Raw genomic sequence first — 19,488 nt, 5'->3', positions numbered from 1 at the left:
GGCCGGGCCCAGGGGAGACGGGGTCCCCCCCGGCGGGACGGCAGCGGAGCCCCTCGCAGGTGGGTGCCGGTCCCGGAGCCACCCGCGCCGGTCTGTGCTGTCCCTGGCTGCTGCCTGCCCCGCTGCCCTGCCCCGGCGCCGCTCTGCAGAGCTGCCAGCCGGAAAAGGGCTGCCCCGTTTTATGTCAGTCGTGATGGCTCTCAGAAATGCTGCCTGTGCCAGACTAGAAGTGCTGCACTGTCAGGGAAGAGAGAACTGGGGTTTCCCCCACCTCCCCTAGATTGAAAGAAGGAGTGGGTTTCATGCTAGACCCCCAGAATTACTGGCTGGCAGGTATCACTGCCCAAGGCTCATCATCCTCTGGTGCTGCAGCGATTGTGCCATGTAACGATAGCCAGCATTTCCTTCTTTCATGATACTTTTGTGTTTGTGCAGGAGATCTCAACATCTCCGAGCTGGCAGCTGAGGAAACTGCAGTCCTGGATGTCCCTAGTGAGTTTAGGAGGCCAGTGATCAAGTGTTTCCCCAGGCTTCAAGAAGAGGAAAGCACAACTTCTGAGCATGAGCTGTGGCAAGACAAAGTGCTGAGGGCTGAGGATCTGCACCTCGAGACCATTTCAACCAATAAGGCCACTGGCAAGTGCGAGGAAGAATTGGATAAGGGTGTGGATTGCAGCTTCTCAGCAGAAAAGGTGGAGATGGGACATAAAGAGGCGTGTCGAGGAGACCTGGATCTGTTGTCTCCCTCAAATGGAGTTCAAGTCAGTGCTGACTTGGTTGGCAGGCCATGCAAGGTGCATGCTGTGGCCAGCCAGCAGTGCCTGTGGGATGGTGGTGGCAGGACAGCTGGGCAGGAGCACCAGCAGCCCAGTCCTCCCGACAAAGGAACAGTAGGGACTTGTGAGAAAGACAGCAAAACTTCCAAAGACTCCAAACTGGTATCCCCAGGGCACGGGGAAAATGGGGCACTGGAGGGGCCGGAGGAGTACACAGAGGTGGTGGAGGGTCATTCTGGCAGCCCAGGCCCCCCACCTACAGCTGTGTCCCAGAAGGAGAGGACCAAACGCAGGCACCGCTGCGGGGAGTGTGGCAAAGCCTTCCTGCAGCTCTGCCACCTCAAGAAGCACCACTTTGTCCATGCTGGCCACAAGCCCTTCCTCTGCACAGAGTGTGGCAAGAGCTACAGCTCAGAGGAGAGCTTCAAGGCCCACGTGTTGGCCCACCAGGGCGTGCGGCCCTTCCAGTGCAGCCAGTGCGACAAGGCTTACCGCACCAAGCGAGACCTGCAGGAGCACCAGGTCCTGCACACCGGGCAGCGCCCCTTCTCCTGCGAGCACTGCGGCAAGGCCTTCGCGCACCGGCCCTCTCTCCGCATTCACAGGAAGACCCACCAGGCCGCCGGGACTGACGCTGCCGCTCCCGCGGGATGCCAGTGTGCCATATGTGGGCGCCGCCTGGCCAACCCCAGCTCCCTGCGCAACCACGTGCGCCTGCACACGGGGGAGCGCCCCTACGCCTGTCCCCGCTGCGGGAAGGACTTCAGGCAGCAGAGCAACCTGCGCGAGCCCCTGCGGCTGCACACGGGCGAGAGGCCCCACAAGTGCCGCTTCTGCGGCGACGCCTTCCCCAAGCTGCCGGAGCTGCGGAGACATCTCATCTCCCACACGGGTGAGGCCCACCTGTGCACTGTCTGCGGCAAAGCGCTGCGGGACCCCCACACGCTGCGTGCCCACGAGCGCTTGCACACGGGCGAGCGCCCGTTCCGCTGCGAGCAGTGCGGCAAGTCCTACACCCTGGCCACGAAGCTGCGGCGCCACCAAAAGTCCCACCTGGCTGACAAACCCTACCAGTGCGAGCTCTGTGGCATGGGCTACGGCCTTCCCCAGAGCCTCGCGCGCCATGTGCTCACCCACAGAGCACAGAAGGACCCTGAGGAACTCCGCGCTGCAGCGGCCTCACTTGCTGTGGACCTACCCCAGGCAGCAAAGAAAAAGCCTCAGAGGAAGGGCCACCAGGAAGAGGTTGCAACAGAGCCCACCTTGCTGATGGTGGAGGCGCCGGGGCCAGCAAATGAGGCTGAGCTGGTGATCACAGCCACTGATGGCTGCATTGCTGCTTTCCAGTCTCAGGGCAGGCCCCTGGATCCTGGGGCACACGGGAGGCCTGCGGGGCATTTTCCGCCAGCAAAGGACATCATTGAAATCACCATCTCTGAGCATGAGGACAAATGCCTTATAGTGCAGGATGAGGACTCACCAAGTGACGTGGTCATCATCCAGGAGGTGGGCTTTGGAGCAGTGGCAAAAGTGGTGGAGGTTGAGACTGGGACCTGATTATCCCAGCCTGTCCTCGCCAATACTCTGTATGCATTACAATGGGATTAAAAAAAAAACAGCAAAATACCTAGGTCTAGGGTTTTTCAAAGAGCATTTTTCACCATTGGCAAAAGGAAAGTCCTGCCTTGGAGCCAGGGCTGAGTGTTTCTTCTCCACTGCCACCCCTTTTCCTTGCTGTGATCTTCCTGGCCTCTGGTGATTGGATGGTCTGTATGAGGACATGAAAGGATGGCTTCATGTCTCACTGTGCAAATCGTACCATCCAGTGCAATTTCCACTGTTGCCAGCTGGGAGGCTCCTCACCTCTCCAGGTAAGATTCCAACAGTTCTCAGTGTGATCAGAAGATTCTGCCTTTCCCCTTCACATTCAAGTTGGGTTCATTCATGTGTTTCCTTTGCTCTTTTTCTCACATTCTTGCTTCCTCTCTTCTATTTCTTTCCTGGTGCTGCACCACTGCAGCTACACCCCATATTCCCACTGCTCCATCTTTAGTGCTCATCTGCCAGCTTGAGGAACGCTGGAGGAAATTGGTCCCATTTCAGGAAGGACGTGCACAGTTCCCAGTGCCAAAGGAACATGGCCTTACAGGAAGACACCAACAATACCAGCCCTAACAGAGGTTTTTCCGACTTCCCTACCCTGCACTCTCTTTTCACATGTTATGCCAACATAGCTTTCATTTGCTGCATCTTCACTTTCTACTGTTCTTGATCTCCATCTTGCCCCTCTGTAATGTCTGTATTTGCCCAGATAAATTTTGTTTAGGGGTCTAAATTCTCTGGGCTTTCTCTACCCAATGCACAAGAGGAGGCTATAGTATCACTGAGGCATTTACAAGTAGCAGAGCTCCCTTTTGGGGTGCTATGAACACAGTGATGTGACAATCTGAAAAACTTTGCTTTGTAATTTCTACCTTCAACCTTTTCCATAAACTTTTACAACCAGTTTATAGACAAGGTGCTAGAGTCAGATCCATGACACTTCACATGATGTGAAGTGAGGGTGGATGGGGAATTCAGCTAATAAACCTTTGGGTGTCCTTATTTTTAGGTATTTTCTCAGTCTTTGCCCTGAGTGCTTGGAGAGGTACCAGTGGAAGCACAGGCATTGGAGAGGGGCTTGTATTCAAAGCTGCTGTGCTTCCTACTGCTCTCCCTTTGGTGCCTACCCTGACTCTTGCAGTTTTCAAATATTGACACAGCTGCAAAGTGTTCTAGCTGGAGCTGGGCTCACGGTTTGTGTTTGAAGCATGTGCCCTCTGTCACAGCACAACTTGTGCGTGAGAGAAGAGGGAGCAACTGGGGGAAGGGACGGGGAGAATCCAGGCTCCTGTTGCTCAATCTGGTGACCTGCAACTACCTTCTTTATTCTGAGATAATAGAGAGAAAATCTTAATTAATAGGTCCTCACAGAAATATGACTCATACCTGCCTGGTGCTGTACAACTTGGTGTTTGCAGGATCTGAAGGGGTGTATGATTATCTAGTGCTATACCCTTTCTCATGTCCAATAAATGGTATTTCAATTAATACATACAGGCTCTGAGGGTCTTTTTTTTACTGGGATCTATAACAAACACTTGCACCAGTGCATTACATTTGGTATAGTTGGCAGGATCCTGGTGAGAAATGCCTTACTGGAAGAAAGATAGTAAGGAAAATGATAGGTACCTGCCTGGTCCCATGTGCTGGCATGGGAAACAGTAACACAGTATGCTGCATTATCATGCAGATAATCATTATGCTTCAGCCAGCAGACATATGGATCACCTGGCTGGCTGAAGATCTTGTGCACCTGTGACACTTAACATTTTCAGGCAGCAAGCACACAGGTGTCCAGACTGGTGGGTCTCCACCATGCTGGCAGGGCTTCATAAGGGCTTTGTGGTGCTGCTTCAACACTCCAGGGTGACAAGTGCACACGTCTGTGGGATGGTTGGGGTCCATCATGCTGGCAGGGCCTCACCAGGCATTAGGCTTGCACAAAAACTTCAGTGTTACACTTAAGCCTCTCACCGTGGCCGGAGTTCAGCCCTTGGCCAACTTGTAAACTGGCTTCAACCTGACCAAGGTGTTTGACTGGAAAGGTGGTAGCAGGCTGTGAGGGAAGGGGATGATTCTTTTGGTCCTTAAGTCCCCCTGCTTGGCAGCTCCTCTGTCCTTAGTGTTAGGGGAACCTGTGTATGAAGGGATGGGGGATTAATTCCTTGTGATTATACCCAAAGTGTTCCAATTGGTGACCAAACTCTAACTTACCTCAAGAAAATGCTCAGAAATGCCACATCTATTGAATCAGCAAACTGTATCCATCATAGAGCAGACAAAAGCCCAAGGAAACAAGCCAAGGCCAAATCCTCTGCTCCCTGGAAGTTGGGAAGATAGTAACATAGGAAATAAACAACTGCCAAAGGCTTTCTTCACTTAAAAAGAAGAGTCAACTCACAGAGGGAAAGTGATCAAAACTCCCAGCAGTGTTGAAAGCCATAACTCTGGGAGGGTAAAGGCATGAATCTTAGCTCTTTTACCCTAAGAAAGAAAACAGCATCCATCACTCCTGGGGCAGGTGAAGGTAGAAAGAAAATGAAATTATAAAAAGTTGCTTACAGGAACAGTGAACAGACGGAAGAGTCAAATGTTTGAGGGGTGGCAGTCAAAGGCCCCAGAGAAGTGACAGCTTATGCACCTGCCCTGCTGCAGAGGCTAATCATAACAATGGGGAAAACAGACAGGAGCCCTAGAAGAACATTACAGAACAAAAAAAAAAAGGCATTAATATGAAGAGCCAACATCTCTAATTACCAACATTGTTGTAGGATACCAAAAAAGGCTGGAAAACATCTCAGGATGTAGAGAAAATCTCCAATTATAGAGAAAAATCAATATAAAAAACCAATTTAAACTGAAGTGATGTATGTAAAGAAAATATCAGCAGTTACAGTTAACAACCTAATGGCCCTGGCAGACAGGTTTGTCCTGTTTCACAGAGGGAAAGAACAGCAACTGGAAAAGAAGCAGCCAGATATGGTGACTGTTTGGTTTCAGTAAGGTGGTTTTTTTTAAACAAGTGCTGAAGCAACAGACTGAATGTAGGAACCAGAGCAGAGATAATATTAGAGGAAGATGTCATAGCTAAGTATTAGAGGGTATTCATACTTTTCTGGTAATCAAGCTTAACTGCTGTAATTTAGTGTTGTTTAACGTTAACCTCATATAATGCATGATACCATGAAGGATATCAGCACTTTTCCTTTAAAGGAAAGAGAAGAAGATGATTAAAAAAATATGTATAAATATAACAATGTTGACTTAAGCTGCAGCGTAAAGGCTGCCTGGTTATTATAAAGAAGCACAGAGGCATGCAGAAATAAATAAAAAAAAAAGTTACTAAGCATATTGGAAGCTCTTACAAAGTGAGGTACCCTGATGATCCTTGAAACAAGTTGAGATGAGAAGGTCCAGGCCAGTGTTGCACATATCACTTGGCTGCAGGACAAGCTTTGCCAGCTAACCCTAACTGGGGAGCCCACAGTTTGCGTCTGCTTGGCACCTGGTGATGATGGCACCGGTGTGACCTTGTCTTGATCTTTGAGTGAAGCAGAATATTTTGATGTGTACACCCTTTTAACAGCAGAAATTACAAACTGAATTTTTTACTGTTGAGAAGATCCTATAAAAACTTCAGCACAGATACTACCTCTGCAGCGTGGCATGGGCTGATGCTGTTACTTGGTGTTCCCACCATCTGAAGGGCCACAAGATTATCAAATGTAATTTCATTTTGCCTTCTACTGTTATCCCCAACAAATGGTATTTTAATCAATATGTTACAGTCCTTTCTTATTGGTATCCATAATAAAGGCTTGCACAGGTGTATTACAACTCCATAAAACACAGCAGCATCTGTCTGTCCCATCACTACAACGAGGGGGTGGGCAGCAGTCTTCCTGTGGCTCTGTTTCTTCCCTCCATCCACAGCCATGTGGGCTCACTTAATTACACCTGGTGAAAGCAGCCCTGAGGTCACTTGTCCTGCCTGCAGTGCAAGACCCAAGCCCAATTATTGTATAGAGAGTAAAGAAACTGTCCTTGCTGCTCTCCTCTTCTTGTCAGCTGAGCAGAGCTCTCTGCTTGCCAGCTGGGCTAGCACAAATGTGGGGCTGTTGGTGGAGCACCAGTTGTGGCTGCTGCGTGGGATGGCAGCAGCTCTGATTTCACCACCCTTCCAAAACCTGTTTGTGCTCTGAAGCCTCCTTCCTGTCCCTGCCTACGTGCTTCTCCTAAATGCTGCTTTCTCTAGCCAAGTAACATGGGGTGTTTCTAGGGTTGTGCCTAACCCACACTGCTCCACCCAGGTCACCTCCGTTCAGGTCATGCCAGCCATTCCTACAGGTGTCTCTCCAAAATCCAGGGGCGTGTGTGGGTGAGAAGAGGAGATACTCTTAGATGAGGGAGGCAGTCTCTGCGACTGCTCTTTGTACCAGTGGCCACACAGTCATTCCTCAGCCACCCTAATGCTAATATTTGCACTCCTTCAATGGAGATAAACATCACAGATGTATCTGCTGCATGGAGGCACAGCACAAAACATGCTCCCTTGCTGGCAGAAAGCACTTCTGTGCCATGTGGCCGTTCCTGAGACTACCCCCACCCTGCCCTGCTTTCTGCTGGTTCCTCACTCTGCCAGTTTTCTGATTGCTATAGGAATCATTAGAGCTTTCCCAGCTCTGATAGTCCAGTTCTTGACTTACTAGCTGGTGTCATGACATTCAGACTGTTCCTGCCTCCCTGTTCCTGGAAGCTCTTGTTTTCCTGACTAGTTTTGGATGTGCTAGCTCATTGCTTGCCAGAGCTTTATCCTTTTGGATGTACTTTTGTATGTTTCACTGGTGTGGGAATAAAAAGGGGAGCCCAAACTTCTTGCTGCTTCATCCTCCTCCACTCCTCTGGGAATTGTAATGCAGTGGGAAGCATGCACTGCCAATGGCATTGCTGACCTAACTGGGAGGAAAATTTAAATTCCACATGGGATTTGGCACAGGCACCCCTTCTGCTTCCAGACATGGGTGAGAGAGAAGGGAGAGATTAAAATCGTGTGTTCTGGTGCCAAAACAGCTAGGGCTGAGCTTGCTGATAACTGCAGGGAGAAGCGACAACTGGGTTCTATGGGGAAAAAGCTGGGGGGTCTTTCAGCTAGGATGAGTGGGAATGGCTCAAGGAGCTCAGGCTCTGCAGAGAGTCAGCAGCAGGGACCTGAGCCAGCTAGGTGGGAAGGCCATGATGGTGCCAAGAGCTGCAGGGAAGCAGAGTAGCACTGAGGGAAAACAGGTGAGCTGCTCTGGCTGTGAGCTGGTGGAGACCTCTTTGTGACAGCCTTAGTGGTCCCTGGGCACAGCTTGTCCTCTCACTCCCCATGCCATCTTTCCTGTTATGAAATGGCATGCTAATTTTAGTCCTATGGGGATCCAGAGACTTTTGCTTGGCTTCCACTAACTAAGTAAGAAAATGAAGATGCCCTGAAGGGAGGGAGAGATGCCAAGGGAAAAGAGGAGACTCAGTCTCACTGTCCCTGACACACCATGACCTCTGGAGTCCTATTTCTTCATTCTGGTTCAATATTAACCCAGCAGGGCTGTGACTCTGCTTATTCTGCTCCCCTTGCGTTTCTCCTGCAGCCAGGACTGCACAGCATGGAGCAGAACAAACCCAGTGTGCTGAGGGGCCTGCTCCTGCTCAGCCTTCTGCACCTCACACTGAGCCATGCTGGAGGTAAGAGTCAGTGGCACAGGGAGATGGGCAGTACCAGTGGGTGACAGAAGGAGGAAAGATGGGGTTCTTTCTTTCCGAGGGCAAAGCTAGTGGCAGGCTTTCTTGGTAAGGCAGGAGGAGCTCAGAAAGCTTGAAGCTGGGAGTGAAAGGATGCTGAGAGTGAAGTGAGCATAGGACTTGCCTGCACAGGAGTATGCAGCAGCATCCAGCAGCTGGCAGGGAAGGCTGATTGCAACAGCTCAGTGGATTTTGTGGGTCACCTGGGAGATGGTGGAGAAGGGGGATGTGTGTCAGCCCAGGACCTGTGTCTAGCACAACTGTGGGCCTTTTTGGGCTAGAGTTCCTCAGCTGACCTGGGTGGCTGTAATTCTCCATTGTCTCCCCAGCTCTCCCTTATCTAAACTTTAGGTCATACGTAGTATGCAGCCTTCCTGCTCACTGCTCTCTTTCTCTTAACAGAGCCTCTAATTCACCTGACTTTTCTTAACATGAGGTGAGGTTCTCTTTCACCCACTGCTGCATGGGAAAAGACTTGACTGCAGGCCTCAAATCAGGGTCTCTGAATGTGAAGATGAAACCAAGCTGTGCCTATCACAGCAGTCTCAGGTTGGCAAGACAGGAGGACAGTGGCTGGCAGGGAGCAGTAGCAGGCTTTGAGCAAAAAGCCTGTACTTCACTGCAGAGCAGCTTTGCAAAGGATAGCGGAAGGTTCCTGTCACTTCTGTTGCCTGACAGAGGCCAGTCCCAGTGGATGAACTAGAGAGAGCCTGCTCTGATCATCAGGTGTGGACCTGACAGGGCTTCTCCTCTCTTTATGGTGCACCGAGGGAGGCTGGGCTGTGGGATCATCATGTCAGCTGTGTGTGATTTTTGGGAAGTGCAAGGGGAGGCAAAGGGGCCCTCCTGCTGCGAGCACCCCTTTGACTGGCAGTGTTCTGACCCAGTAGTTTTCCTGGAAAAGGGGCAGGCACTGTCACTGCTCAAGCGCTCCAGACGTGCCAACAAAGGATTTCTGGAAGAAATGATGAAGGGAAATCTGGAGCGAGAGTGCCTGGAGGAGACATGCAGTTATGAGGAGGCCTTTGAAGCCCTTGAATCCACTGATCAAACGGTACGTACCGTGGACATGGGTGGTCCCAAGAAACACTCCCTCACCTGAACTCTGTAGTGAAAGACCAGCAGATCACAGTTCCAGTTCTGTGACTCAAGACGAGGCCAATGCCTGTGTGCCCCAGGGAGGGCTCAGGCTTCCTTGGGGAGTTTCCCTTAGGAAATCACTGCAGGGAATGCAGCTCAAAGCTCAGGTTCTTTTCCTTCCCTCTCTATTTTAAGTGTGAAGTGAAAAGGAGACTCTTCCCTCAACCATCAGTCCTGAATTGCATCTTCTACTAGTTCAGGATGGTACCACACATTTGAACTGCCACAGCCCCAGACACACATGGAAGAGCTGGCCTAGCAATCAAACACTGAGTGCAGATGCCTCAAGCTCCTTTGAGCTGAAGCTCTGGCACAGCCTGTCCCTTCTTTTGGCTTCCGGACTTACTCACACTGCTAAATTTGTTCTGCATCCCTTTGGGGTTTGCTCCTAGGCCCCAGGCCAGCATCCATCCTGAATTCCACACCCGAAAATAACAGCAGAACAGACCAACAGTCAGGAGTCCAAGCCAGCAAGATAAAACCTCTGCACAGTATTTCTAAAGCCATCACTCGCAGGCTGCTTAGCAAAGGTGTAGATCAACTTGCTAAGCAATACCTACGTGTGATCTGTGGCCTTAGAAGTTTAACCTTCTGCACTGTAGCCTAGGCTTTGTTTCCTCTGACTGTTGATGAAGGTTGTAAGCATATTTGGTCTTTTTAGAAACAATCATACTCTCTTGATTCCCAAGTCTGATGAGTGGGAATGTGGTTTTGTATCAGATTTTTTGCTTTGTTGGACTCCATACTACTTGATACCAACAGAGTCAGGTTTGTTTGTTCCATTTGTTGTCATGGGGAATTTGCCTGCTGGTTTGAATTGCAGCACCTAAACAGGGTCTGATCTTCGGTCTCTCTACTCTTAAATATGTACTTTTCTTTTTTTTTTTTTTTTTTTTTACAGGAGGCATTTTGGTCAAAATACCAAGGTAAGTTTCTTCAAGTCCTGCAGGTGCTCTGCTGTCCCTTAGGATGCAGTGTCAATTCACAGAAAGGTGGCTCCCTACCCTCTTAGAAGAGTTCGCTTTCCAGGACAAAGCACTATTGTTTTGTCTCTAGATTATAAACTGGTTCAAACTATGATGCCTATTTGGATTCCTCTCATATAATGCATTTCTTTCTTCTTATCTTACTAGTATGTGAGGGCCTGAGAAAGTCCAGGACAGTTCTGGATGCTTGCCTAGAAGGTAAGAAATTAATATTGACTTCAATCTCCCAGATAGAGTGAGTTCCAGGAACTTGCTTCCTGCAGTTTGTAAGGGAAAAATAAAAATGTCTGAAGTTGGTGAAGTTGTCTGATTAGAAAGAAAAATAGCAAGAGGGGAATCTGAAAATCTTTATTTCCTCACTAACCATGTCACAAACACCCTAGCTCCCTCACTGAAACAGCATGGGGTAGATATCCTTCCCCTTGTAACACAAGTGTCCCCAGGCCCAGCCTCTCAGCAGGGCTCTGACCTGTGCCTACAGCCAAAGCGAAGCTCTGAGTCTTGGGGTGAGTTCCCTCTGAGGAGGCAGAGGCAGCTTAATCTCAGAGCTCTTCCCGCCCCGTGAAGAGAACGTCTGCACTTGGGCCAGCTCATACAGGCAGCAAAAGTTGAAGGGATTTGTGGGATGGCACCTCTGACCTCAAAAAACACAACATCACTTGCACTGGCCCTGGCTTATACCATGTTGGGATTTTGACAGGTATCTGCTCTCATGGTCTGGGCCAGAACTATGAGGGAACGATCAACTACACCAAATCAGGGATTGAATGTCAAGTGTGGACAAGCAAATATCCACATATACCTAAGTATGTTCATCTCCTGCACAACTCTAAAGGGTTCTCCAGAGTGTCCCTCCTTCCTAGCCTAACCAGCTTTTTCTCATAGATTTAATGCCACCATTCATAAAGATCTCACCGAGAACTACTGCAGGAACCCAGACAACAACTCAGGAGGCCCATGGTGCTACACCCGAGATCCCACAGTGGAACGGGAGGAGTGTCCCATCCCAGTGTGTGGTATGTCTCAGCACTACACCCCAGCAAGCCCTTCACTGGCAGGGAACACCGCATTGAAACTAAGTGTGCCAAGGAAGGGGAGAGTGGTAGGCAGGAGAAACCTTACATGACCAGAGGTCAGTTGGAGTAGAAGAGCTGCATCTTAAAGGGTAAAGAAAACGAAGAGGAAAAATCACTGAGTCACCTATACATCTCCCCTGGCTAAATTCCTCTAATGTTGCTGTTTGCTCTAGACTACGCTAGTCTAGATCTAAACTAAATCTGGTGTCAGTAGTCCCCTGAAATCTACTAGAGTTTTGCCAGTCAGGAACATACCAAAATCCTGGTTTAGCTGCCTCTGATTTGTGACAGCAATGAGCCATACTGCTTTTTTTGGTCCAAATTCTCACCTTTAGTACAAAACCACTGCAGCTAGTGTTTCAACGTTCACTCATACAGAAGGGTGCAGTTTGATACCACAATTTCAAGAAAAGACACCCTTCCCTTATTATTGCACTTAACAGGATGGAGAACCATCCCCCTACACTCTTCTTTCCCACAATACAGAGCTGTCTTCCTGGGGGGTTGGCCTCCATCTCAGAAGAACTGATAGAAAGCAGAGAACCTTCTCACAGCAGAAGTTTCTCTTCCAAAAGCAGACGAGAGGCAGTGAGTCTTATAAGTGAAGGTCAGAAAGATCAGCAACTGTTTTGAGCAAGGGTTGTTCTGAAGCTTTAGAAGTCATTATCACTGCCCTGGTGTGCAATACTGCTCTGCTTTGGGGCGGTCAAGGCATCTGCCCTGTCTTTTGTTCACTAATTCAGTTTCTGGCCTGCAGTATCCTACTGTTCCACTTCCATGGATGTGGCAGGACTAGAAAAACCTAGGTTTTGTGTACAGTTCCTTTGCAATCATGTTGATATGAATCTATCTCACACAGAAGCAGCCTCACTAATTAAGGTGAATGCTACTTGCTCAGTGGCTGTTGTGCCCCAGGGTGAGCAGTAACACAGAAGGTGCCTCTTCACATGGAGAAAGCAGCTTGAGGCCAAACAGCTGCTGCCAAACAGATTATCTGGTTCCCACTCCCTCAAGAAATGCTGCTTAAAGCTTGCAGCTATTAGGACACTTTCAAGAAAACATGTGGGAAGTCTGGCAAGAATACTTTTCTCTTACCATTAGATATAGAAATATTGGCAAAAGTTACATTTGCTATTTTAGTAGCATATCACAGTAAAAGGCTCCTCCAAATATCGTCTTGTTATGCATTTGAGAAAAAGGCATTAGATACTCCAACATAGCAACATTGTGATGCCTGAGGCACCTCCCTAACCCTTGAGATGGTTCTCAAAGATATCCCAGAAAGATACACAATATTGTCCCTCATCTTCATGGCAAAGAGAAGCATGATGTGTAGTGGCAGCCTCACCTTACCTCCAGCTGAAAGAACCATCCCTGACACTGCAAGTTTGTAGAGGGCCACCACGTGCCTGAGAGCACAGTAGGAGCTCCCAAACATAGTGGGAGGCCCCATATAACTGGACATTAATAAAGGGGCTCTGGTGCTATTTTCTAACAGTCCTCCTGAGTGCAAAGTTATGGATTAAATCACAGCTCTTTGTCTTTCCAGGTGAAGAAAGGACTACAGTTGAATTCACTCCACGGGTCACACCACCAGCCCCAGTGGGGCAATGTGAACCAGACAAAGGCATGCTTTACACTGGCACCCTCTCAGTCACTGTGTCTGGAGCTAAATGCCTGCCATGGAACTCTGAGAAAGCCAAAGAGGTGCTCCTTGGAAAACACATCAACCCAGAGGTGAAACTGCTGGAGAATTACTGTCGGAATCCTGACGAAGATGATGAGGGGGTCTGGTGTGTCACAGATGAGCCACCCAACTTTGAATATTGTGATCTGCACTACTGCGGTGAGAAGCCTGCATTGGCTTGGGTAGGCACACTTGTGAGGCAGTGGCAAACAAAAGCAGGATGGTGAAGTCCTAGTTGTCCAAATGTACTCCCCCGCTGTACATGTATAGAGCTTGTTGTGTCCCTTGGGTTCTCTCTTGGCCCTGAAAACTCAAAATGGTGGACAAGGAACATTAAAAAGAGCAGTGGTTTTAAAACATCATTTCTTCATCAGACCCACTGCATGTGGAAACAAACATTTACATTGCTGACAGGTATGGAAACTGCAGCTAGGCCTCTGACCATGTCTGTCTTTCTGCCTCTCTCAGAGAGCTCACTAGAGGATGAGAATGAACAGACGGAGGGAAAAACAGCACGTACAACTGTCCAAGAGTTCAAAACCTTCTTTGATGAACAAACTTTTGGTTCAGGTGAAGCAGGTGAGCAAAAACTCTAGATACAGCATGATAGTTTGTAGAAAGGCTACAGCTTCTTCCCACAGGAGCACTCACTGTTCCACAGAAACACAGCTTGCCAAATGCTGTCAAAAGCAGGGGGGTGGGTATCTGAATTCCTTGAAGGACACCTAGAAAACAGCCTCCAGGTATGATCTTGGAGCTGGTTAGCACTTCCTTCCTAGGCTCTTCCAGCTTAGCATGCTGACTGCAGCCAACATTTCTCCACTGTGAATCAGGTAGAGTAGCAAAGCCAGATTGCTTATTTTTTCAGACTGCGGTACTCGACCTTTATTTGAGAAGAAAAAGGTAACGGACAAAAGTGAGAAGGAACTGCTAAGCTCCTACAGGGAATCCAGAATTGTCCATGGGGAAGATGCAGAAGTTGGCAGCTCCCCCTGGTAAGTGTTACCTTAGCATAGTCCTTCATGGGTTTGTGTCTCCCTTCAATTTAAGCAGAGGGAAAGAAAAGGACTCTCCTATCTTGGGCAGCTTGGGAATATTCTGGCTTCTAATGAAAGCTTCTCCAAGTAGTTGACAAGGCAGCACTAAAATAGCTAGAAAGAAACACTCCTCTTGAGCCAAGTACACAACCATGTAGGAAAGCAAGAGAGCTGTTGTGTTTCATCTTTGTCTCTTCCTCTTTCCAGCTTTGCTGGAGCAGAGAGGATGAGAAAACTTTCCAGGTGAAGGAAATAGGGTAAATGGCCCACTACATGGCATGTACATGCTCAGGGTAGACACCTGCTAGAGAGCCACCTATGCAGTGTCTTTGTCAGTACAGTGCAACATTTCTTCCCTGCTCACTGCAAATTCTGCTCTTTCTGCATGACACCAAAACACAGTCAGCCAGACGCACCTCTAGTCCTGCTAAGCCTTCCTCTCTCTTGTCTCTCAGGCAAGTGATGCTCTACAAAAAGAGTCCTCAAGAGCTGCTGTGTGGTGCCAGCCTCATCAGTGACAGCTGGGTCTTGACTGCTGCTCACTGTCTTTATTATCCACCCTGGGACAAGAACCTAACTACAAATGACATCTTGGTGCGGATTGGCAAGCACGTGAGGGCAAAGTAAGAGGCTGGATGAAGTGAAATAGCCTTCCTGTTGGAGTCATGAGACACAAGGAGGTTAGGCTATGGTTCAGTATCCATGGAAACACACATAGCCAACGTCACATGCCTCCCACTAATCTGATGGAATTGTCATTTGCTGCTTTTGCTGATCCTACAGGTTAAAGTGAAAGGGAGGGCAGAACCATGGAAAGTCTAAAGGGGTGCTCCACTGTAAAGAGAGAGTGTTGTCTCACAGGGTACAATGCACCTGAGAGTGTCATGAATCCCAGAGGGCTCTCGGTTGCTACTGTACAGTGAGCACCTTTCCTTCATGACTATTTCAGATATGAGAAGAATAAAGAGAAAATTGCTTTGTTGGATAAAATCATCATCCATCCAAAGTACAACTGGAAAGAGAACATGGAACGAGACATTGCACTCATGCACTTGAAGAGACCAATCATCTTCAGTGACTACATCCACCCTGTCTGCCTGCCTACCAAAGAGATTGTGCAGAGGTGAGAAGACCGTCCCACAGTCCTAAAAATGCAGGCTAAAATGCCTCCCATGTGCCTTCAAGAAAAGGTCAGAAAAAGATGCCTTAGTTAGGCTATTTGCAGCAAGGGAGCCAGGCAGGAAAAAGCTGCTACAACACGTTTGATTATAACCATGCTTCCTCCCACAGGCTGATGCTGGCAGGTCACAAAGGGCGGGTAACTGGTTGGGGAAACTTGAAAGAAACATGGAGCAGTAGCTCAAGCAACCTCCCCACAGTCCTGCAACAGCTCAATGTGCCTATTGCAAAACAAGAAATCTGCAAGGCATCCACCAAAGTTAAAGTCACGGACAACATGTTCTGTGCAGGTAAGCAGCACTGGAGACACAGAAGACAAGGGCTCTGGACTCCTGATGGGGCTCACACTGCAAGTTTACTTTCTGATAAATTTGCAAATGCCATCCATGAAGTTTACCTTTCCCATGAGAACTTTTTCAGCTCTCAGAAAACATGAAGGCTGGAGAACACAAAGCTATGAATAAGGTTTTTAACAGTGCTCTGTCAGCTTAACTAGCCTATGGCACCACCTTGCTAGGTACCAGCAACAGCTGTGTGAGAATTGAGCACACACACAATTACCTTTTCAACAGTATATGGAACAGTTTGGTGACTCACTACGTTAGAGGCTGCAGACCAATTATGCTACTCAGCAGCCAAACAACCCCTTCTCCACTAGCTTGTCTCAACCTTTTGGAGCAGCTTCATACTTATGCCCACAACTTCTGTGGCAACAGTCTCCACAGGTTATTTACAGAACATGTAAAAAAGTTAAGTCCTCCTGTTCTGTTAAGTTTGCTGTCTAATGAATGAAAAAATACTTTAAAAAATTTATTCTTCACATCATATACTGTTTTATGGTCCCCTTGCAGCTCTGCCATTTCTCTTCCAAGTTGAAAAGCACTCATTTAATCTTTCAAAGTACAGAAGGTATTCTGTACTTCTGATAATCCTTGTTCTACCTTCCTGTATCTCTTCTAGCATTATACTCCTTTTGAGTGATTACAGAAGTGAACACAGTATTCAATATACAAATAGATTCTGGATTTATATACTAGTTTAATACTTCCTGCTGTATTCTTCATTCCTGTAGACTTTATCAGTTCCTACAAGCAAATCTTCCAACTATTTTTGACTGAACTTGTGCTGTTTGCATATAACCGATACAACTACTTGCACTGGAATGGCAGCCAACTTCATAAGAGTACACTGACAATACAGTGCTCTTCTAGTTTCTATTTCTAGACAACATTGTTGAAAAACAGCTGAGATGTAGACTTACAGTAGAAAAGGGGAGACATGGGTGATAGGAAAATGCAAATAAACTGTCTAAGTTCCTCAGGAATTAAAGTGAAATCCCATTCCTCTTCTTTGGACTGTCTATAGGAAGCCAGGCAGTTAGAGAAGAGTAGAGCTTGCAAAATGAGAGGAAAAGTGAGGAGGGCAATGAGACTGTAAATAAAATTTTAAAATGAGGTACATGGAATTTTACACACAGAAGTTTGTAAGGCAAGAGAAATGGATGCCCCCTCCCCAGAAGTGTTCAAGGTTGGATGGGCCTTTGAGGAACCTCGTCTAGCAGGAGGTGTACCTGCCCATGTAGGGGGTTGCAATTATTCCTTCCACCCCAAACCATGCTATGATTCTTTGAAAAGCACAGTAGCTCAAGCTACAGCTGCAAGTACAGTGGCAGCCAACACCAACACCAACAGCAGTGAAAGAAAAGAGGAATGAGAGCACAGAGAGTGGAAGAATATGGTGGATTCAGGAACATTGCAGACAGAAGCAGTTAGCTGTTTTACATATAACAACCCCCCCCAAGCTGTTTTCTAAATTTACATCCATTAGTTAGCAGAAGCAGTAAGCAATCTCATGGCTCTCTAAATTTATGCAGCAATACTTCAAAGAACATGTGGCCAATACCTGCCACTCCTCCTACAGTCAAATGTCTGACTTTCTTCTTGCCTGTAGGTTACAGTCCTGAAGACTCAAAGAGAGGAGATGCCTGTGAAGGGGACAGTGGGGGACCTTTTGTAATGAAGGTATGTTGAAAAGATTCAGGCTTAGAGAGCATATGGAGCTAGGTTTGTGCCATGCTGAACTTGCAAAATAGTATTAAAAAAAGCACCAGAGGTAGAGACTGCAGAGTGGCTGAAGCAAACCCACCTCATGCCAAAGCTGAGCAACTGAGCTGAACCCTCCAGTCACCCAGCCCCATTTCTGTGCCGAGTTCTCAGCACATACAGAGATCAGCTGCAGGATGAATGAATGATGGTCAGTTCTCTCCAAGAGGTGTTAAGGTAGGGACAAAATTACTCCAACAAGTTACGCTGTCTAGTAGATACCAGTATGAATACCAAAGCAGTATCCATCACTAAGCAGGCTGTAGTGCACACAAGGCTTAGATCGGAATTTTTTTTGCTCCTGGTCCCAATTCCATTTTTCTTTGCTTTAGAACCCAGAGGACAACCGCTGGTATCAAGTGGGAATAGTGTCATGGGGAGAAGGCTGCGACCGAGACGGGAAATACGGATTTTATACCCACGTATTCCGTCTGAAAAAGTGGATACGAAAAGCCATTGAAAAACATGGACAATAGAGGGAGTCTTTACATTGCTTGCTCTCAGTTTTGCTACAATGCTCCACTTGCTAAAAACAGAAGCATAGAAAATCCTGAAGTAAAGCAGTTATATCCTTTCAACTCAAGGGAAAGTGTTCTTCCTTGAAAATAAAAGATCTCAAACCCCTCTTCTTCCTTTTGTTTATGCTGTGTTTAGTTGCACTTGAATCTTAGCCATCACAAGAGCCAGGAGTACCAACAGAAGGGCACTAGTTGTACTGCCAATTACCTGCTGTGCTTCAAACAAGTTATCCTCTGTTCTATCAAGTTATATGCAATACATTTTAGACCTCAGATGATGGCTTTAAGTCACAGTAAGCATGGTTGTGCCCTCAGGCACTGTCCCTTTCCTACCTTCAAGTCAACTCATCAACTCATTTTCTGTTCTAAAAATTGTTCTCAGCTACACTAGCAGTCAATAAATAAATACCAGCACCACCACAAGGTTAGCATCTTAAGTTACAGATGCCAGCTGTATGCAATTCATCCTACAAAGGAATACAGGCTTCAAAATATTACTTCCATTACTGTATGACAGCTACTTTCTCCATGGCAGATGGTGCTGGGTCCTCAAAGTGTATTTTCCACCTGCATAGCAAGATGCAGAAGGAAGCAATTTGTGCAGTCATTGCCAAACGGCCTCCAACAGAAGCATCCTGCACTATACCCCTTCTGGTTGTCTTACAAAGCCTGCTCAGGGATCACTCCCCAAAGAAGCTTCAGTCACCATCCCTGGACGTGGTGCTTGGGAATATGGCTTAGTGCTGGACTCTACCATAGAGTCAATGATTGGACTTGAGGATCTTAAAGGTCTTTTCCAACCTAAGTGATTCTATTATTCTTTCCTAACCTCCTCTTCAGCAGCAATTCGTGGACCACCAAGGGCACAGCAGTAAACACATTCTTGACTAACCAATTTGTTCAGCCCAACTTTCTCTCAAAGCAATCACAAGATTTGGAAATTGTCCTTGCTCCCTGTGACTCTGTATTCCTATGCTCCTCACTCAGTGCCATCAAGTCACAGAAACAGGCAGCAGTGAGATACTGCTATGCTTCATGCAGAGTGTTAAGAAGACTGACTGTTGAAAAAAGTGACAGTAGAGGTAACTCTCTGAATTTAGTTGGAATAAACAAAGTCAGCAATCAATTACTGTCTGGTTATCTCCTTGAAGATGGTTCATTTGGGAACCAACTTGAAGACAGACCAATTTGATTGCCCAAAGCAAGCATGAAAACAGCTTCTCAAGGGTACCTGAAGAAAGAAACCTAAAGAGTTCAAGTTCCTCCTCACAACCGTTTTAAGTCATTGATACCCACAGGCATGAGACACTGAAAATGTTTAGTCTTTCTCATGTTTAAATTTTTACCCCACCTTTTTACTGCTAGGTAATAATCTGAGAAATTGCACATCTAAGAGGGGAACCAGGACCATACAGTTTCTCGGGTAAGTCACTGTTAATACTGACTTGTTACAAACAATACAGAGGAATAATTTTTAAAATTCAGTTTAATGTTATTTAAATATTGTCTGGGCTAAAAATTAGGCTTTATTAATTTATGTGCACAAGTTTTAGTTCAGAACTCCCAGGATATTCGAGTCCAACCAAACACTACAGAGACACAGG

At 47.3% G+C, this 19,488-nt stretch overlaps 2 protein-coding genes across 2 annotated transcripts in view; both read left to right on the top strand.

Moving 5' to 3' along the window:
* ZNF408 (zinc finger protein 408) overlaps positions 1-2,333 on the top strand; it is an 8,064-nt gene extending 5,731 nt beyond the window's left edge. Inside the window, exons 2-3 of the mRNA XM_009999593.1 lie at positions 436-2,025; positions 2,176-2,333. Coding sequence (XP_009997895.1) covers positions 436-2,025; positions 2,176-2,333 — 1,748 coding nt within the window. The remainder of the gene's footprint in view (positions 1-435; positions 2,026-2,175) is intronic.
* A 5,675-nt stretch (positions 2,334-8,008) lies between these two features.
* On the top strand, positions 8,009-17,984 carry F2 (coagulation factor II (thrombin)). Its single transcript, XM_009999549.1, has 14 exons — positions 8,009-8,102; positions 9,050-9,213; positions 10,201-10,225; positions 10,433-10,483; positions 10,986-11,091; positions 11,171-11,301; positions 12,911-13,207; positions 13,517-13,627; positions 13,917-14,043; positions 14,541-14,708; positions 15,035-15,208; positions 15,376-15,554; positions 17,215-17,285; positions 17,699-17,984. The coding sequence occupies exons 1-14, from the start codon at positions 8,024-8,026 to the stop codon at positions 17,840-17,842; spliced, it is 1,827 nt and encodes a 608-aa protein (XP_009997851.1). The 5' UTR covers positions 8,009-8,023; the 3' UTR covers positions 17,843-17,984.
* The last annotated feature ends 1,504 nt before the right edge of the window (positions 17,985-19,488 follow it).

Source organism: Chaetura pelagica, unplaced genomic scaffold (genome assembly GCF_000747805.2).
Source record: "Chaetura pelagica isolate M959 unplaced genomic scaffold, ChaPel_1.0 scaffold55, whole genome shotgun sequence".
Classification (NCBI taxonomy): Eukaryota; Metazoa; Chordata; class Aves; order Apodiformes; family Apodidae; genus Chaetura; species Chaetura pelagica.
The sequence above is the reverse complement of the archived record's forward strand: the minus strand, read 5'-3'. Positions and strand labels throughout refer to the sequence as shown.

Excerpts from the sequence above, each read along its gene's own strand:
- F2 (XM_009999549.1), top strand. The coding sequence starts at position 8,024 with ATGGAGCAGAACAAACCCAGTGTGCTGAGGGGCCTGCTCCTGCTCAGC. Across the intron at positions 11,092-11,170 it reads AAATATCCACATATACCTAA|ATTTAATGCCACCATTCATA; the intron begins GTATGTTCATCT and ends TTTTTCTCATAG. Across the intron at positions 13,628-13,916 it reads TTTTGGTTCAGGTGAAGCAG|ACTGCGGTACTCGACCTTTA; the intron begins GTGAGCAAAAAC and ends TTATTTTTTCAG.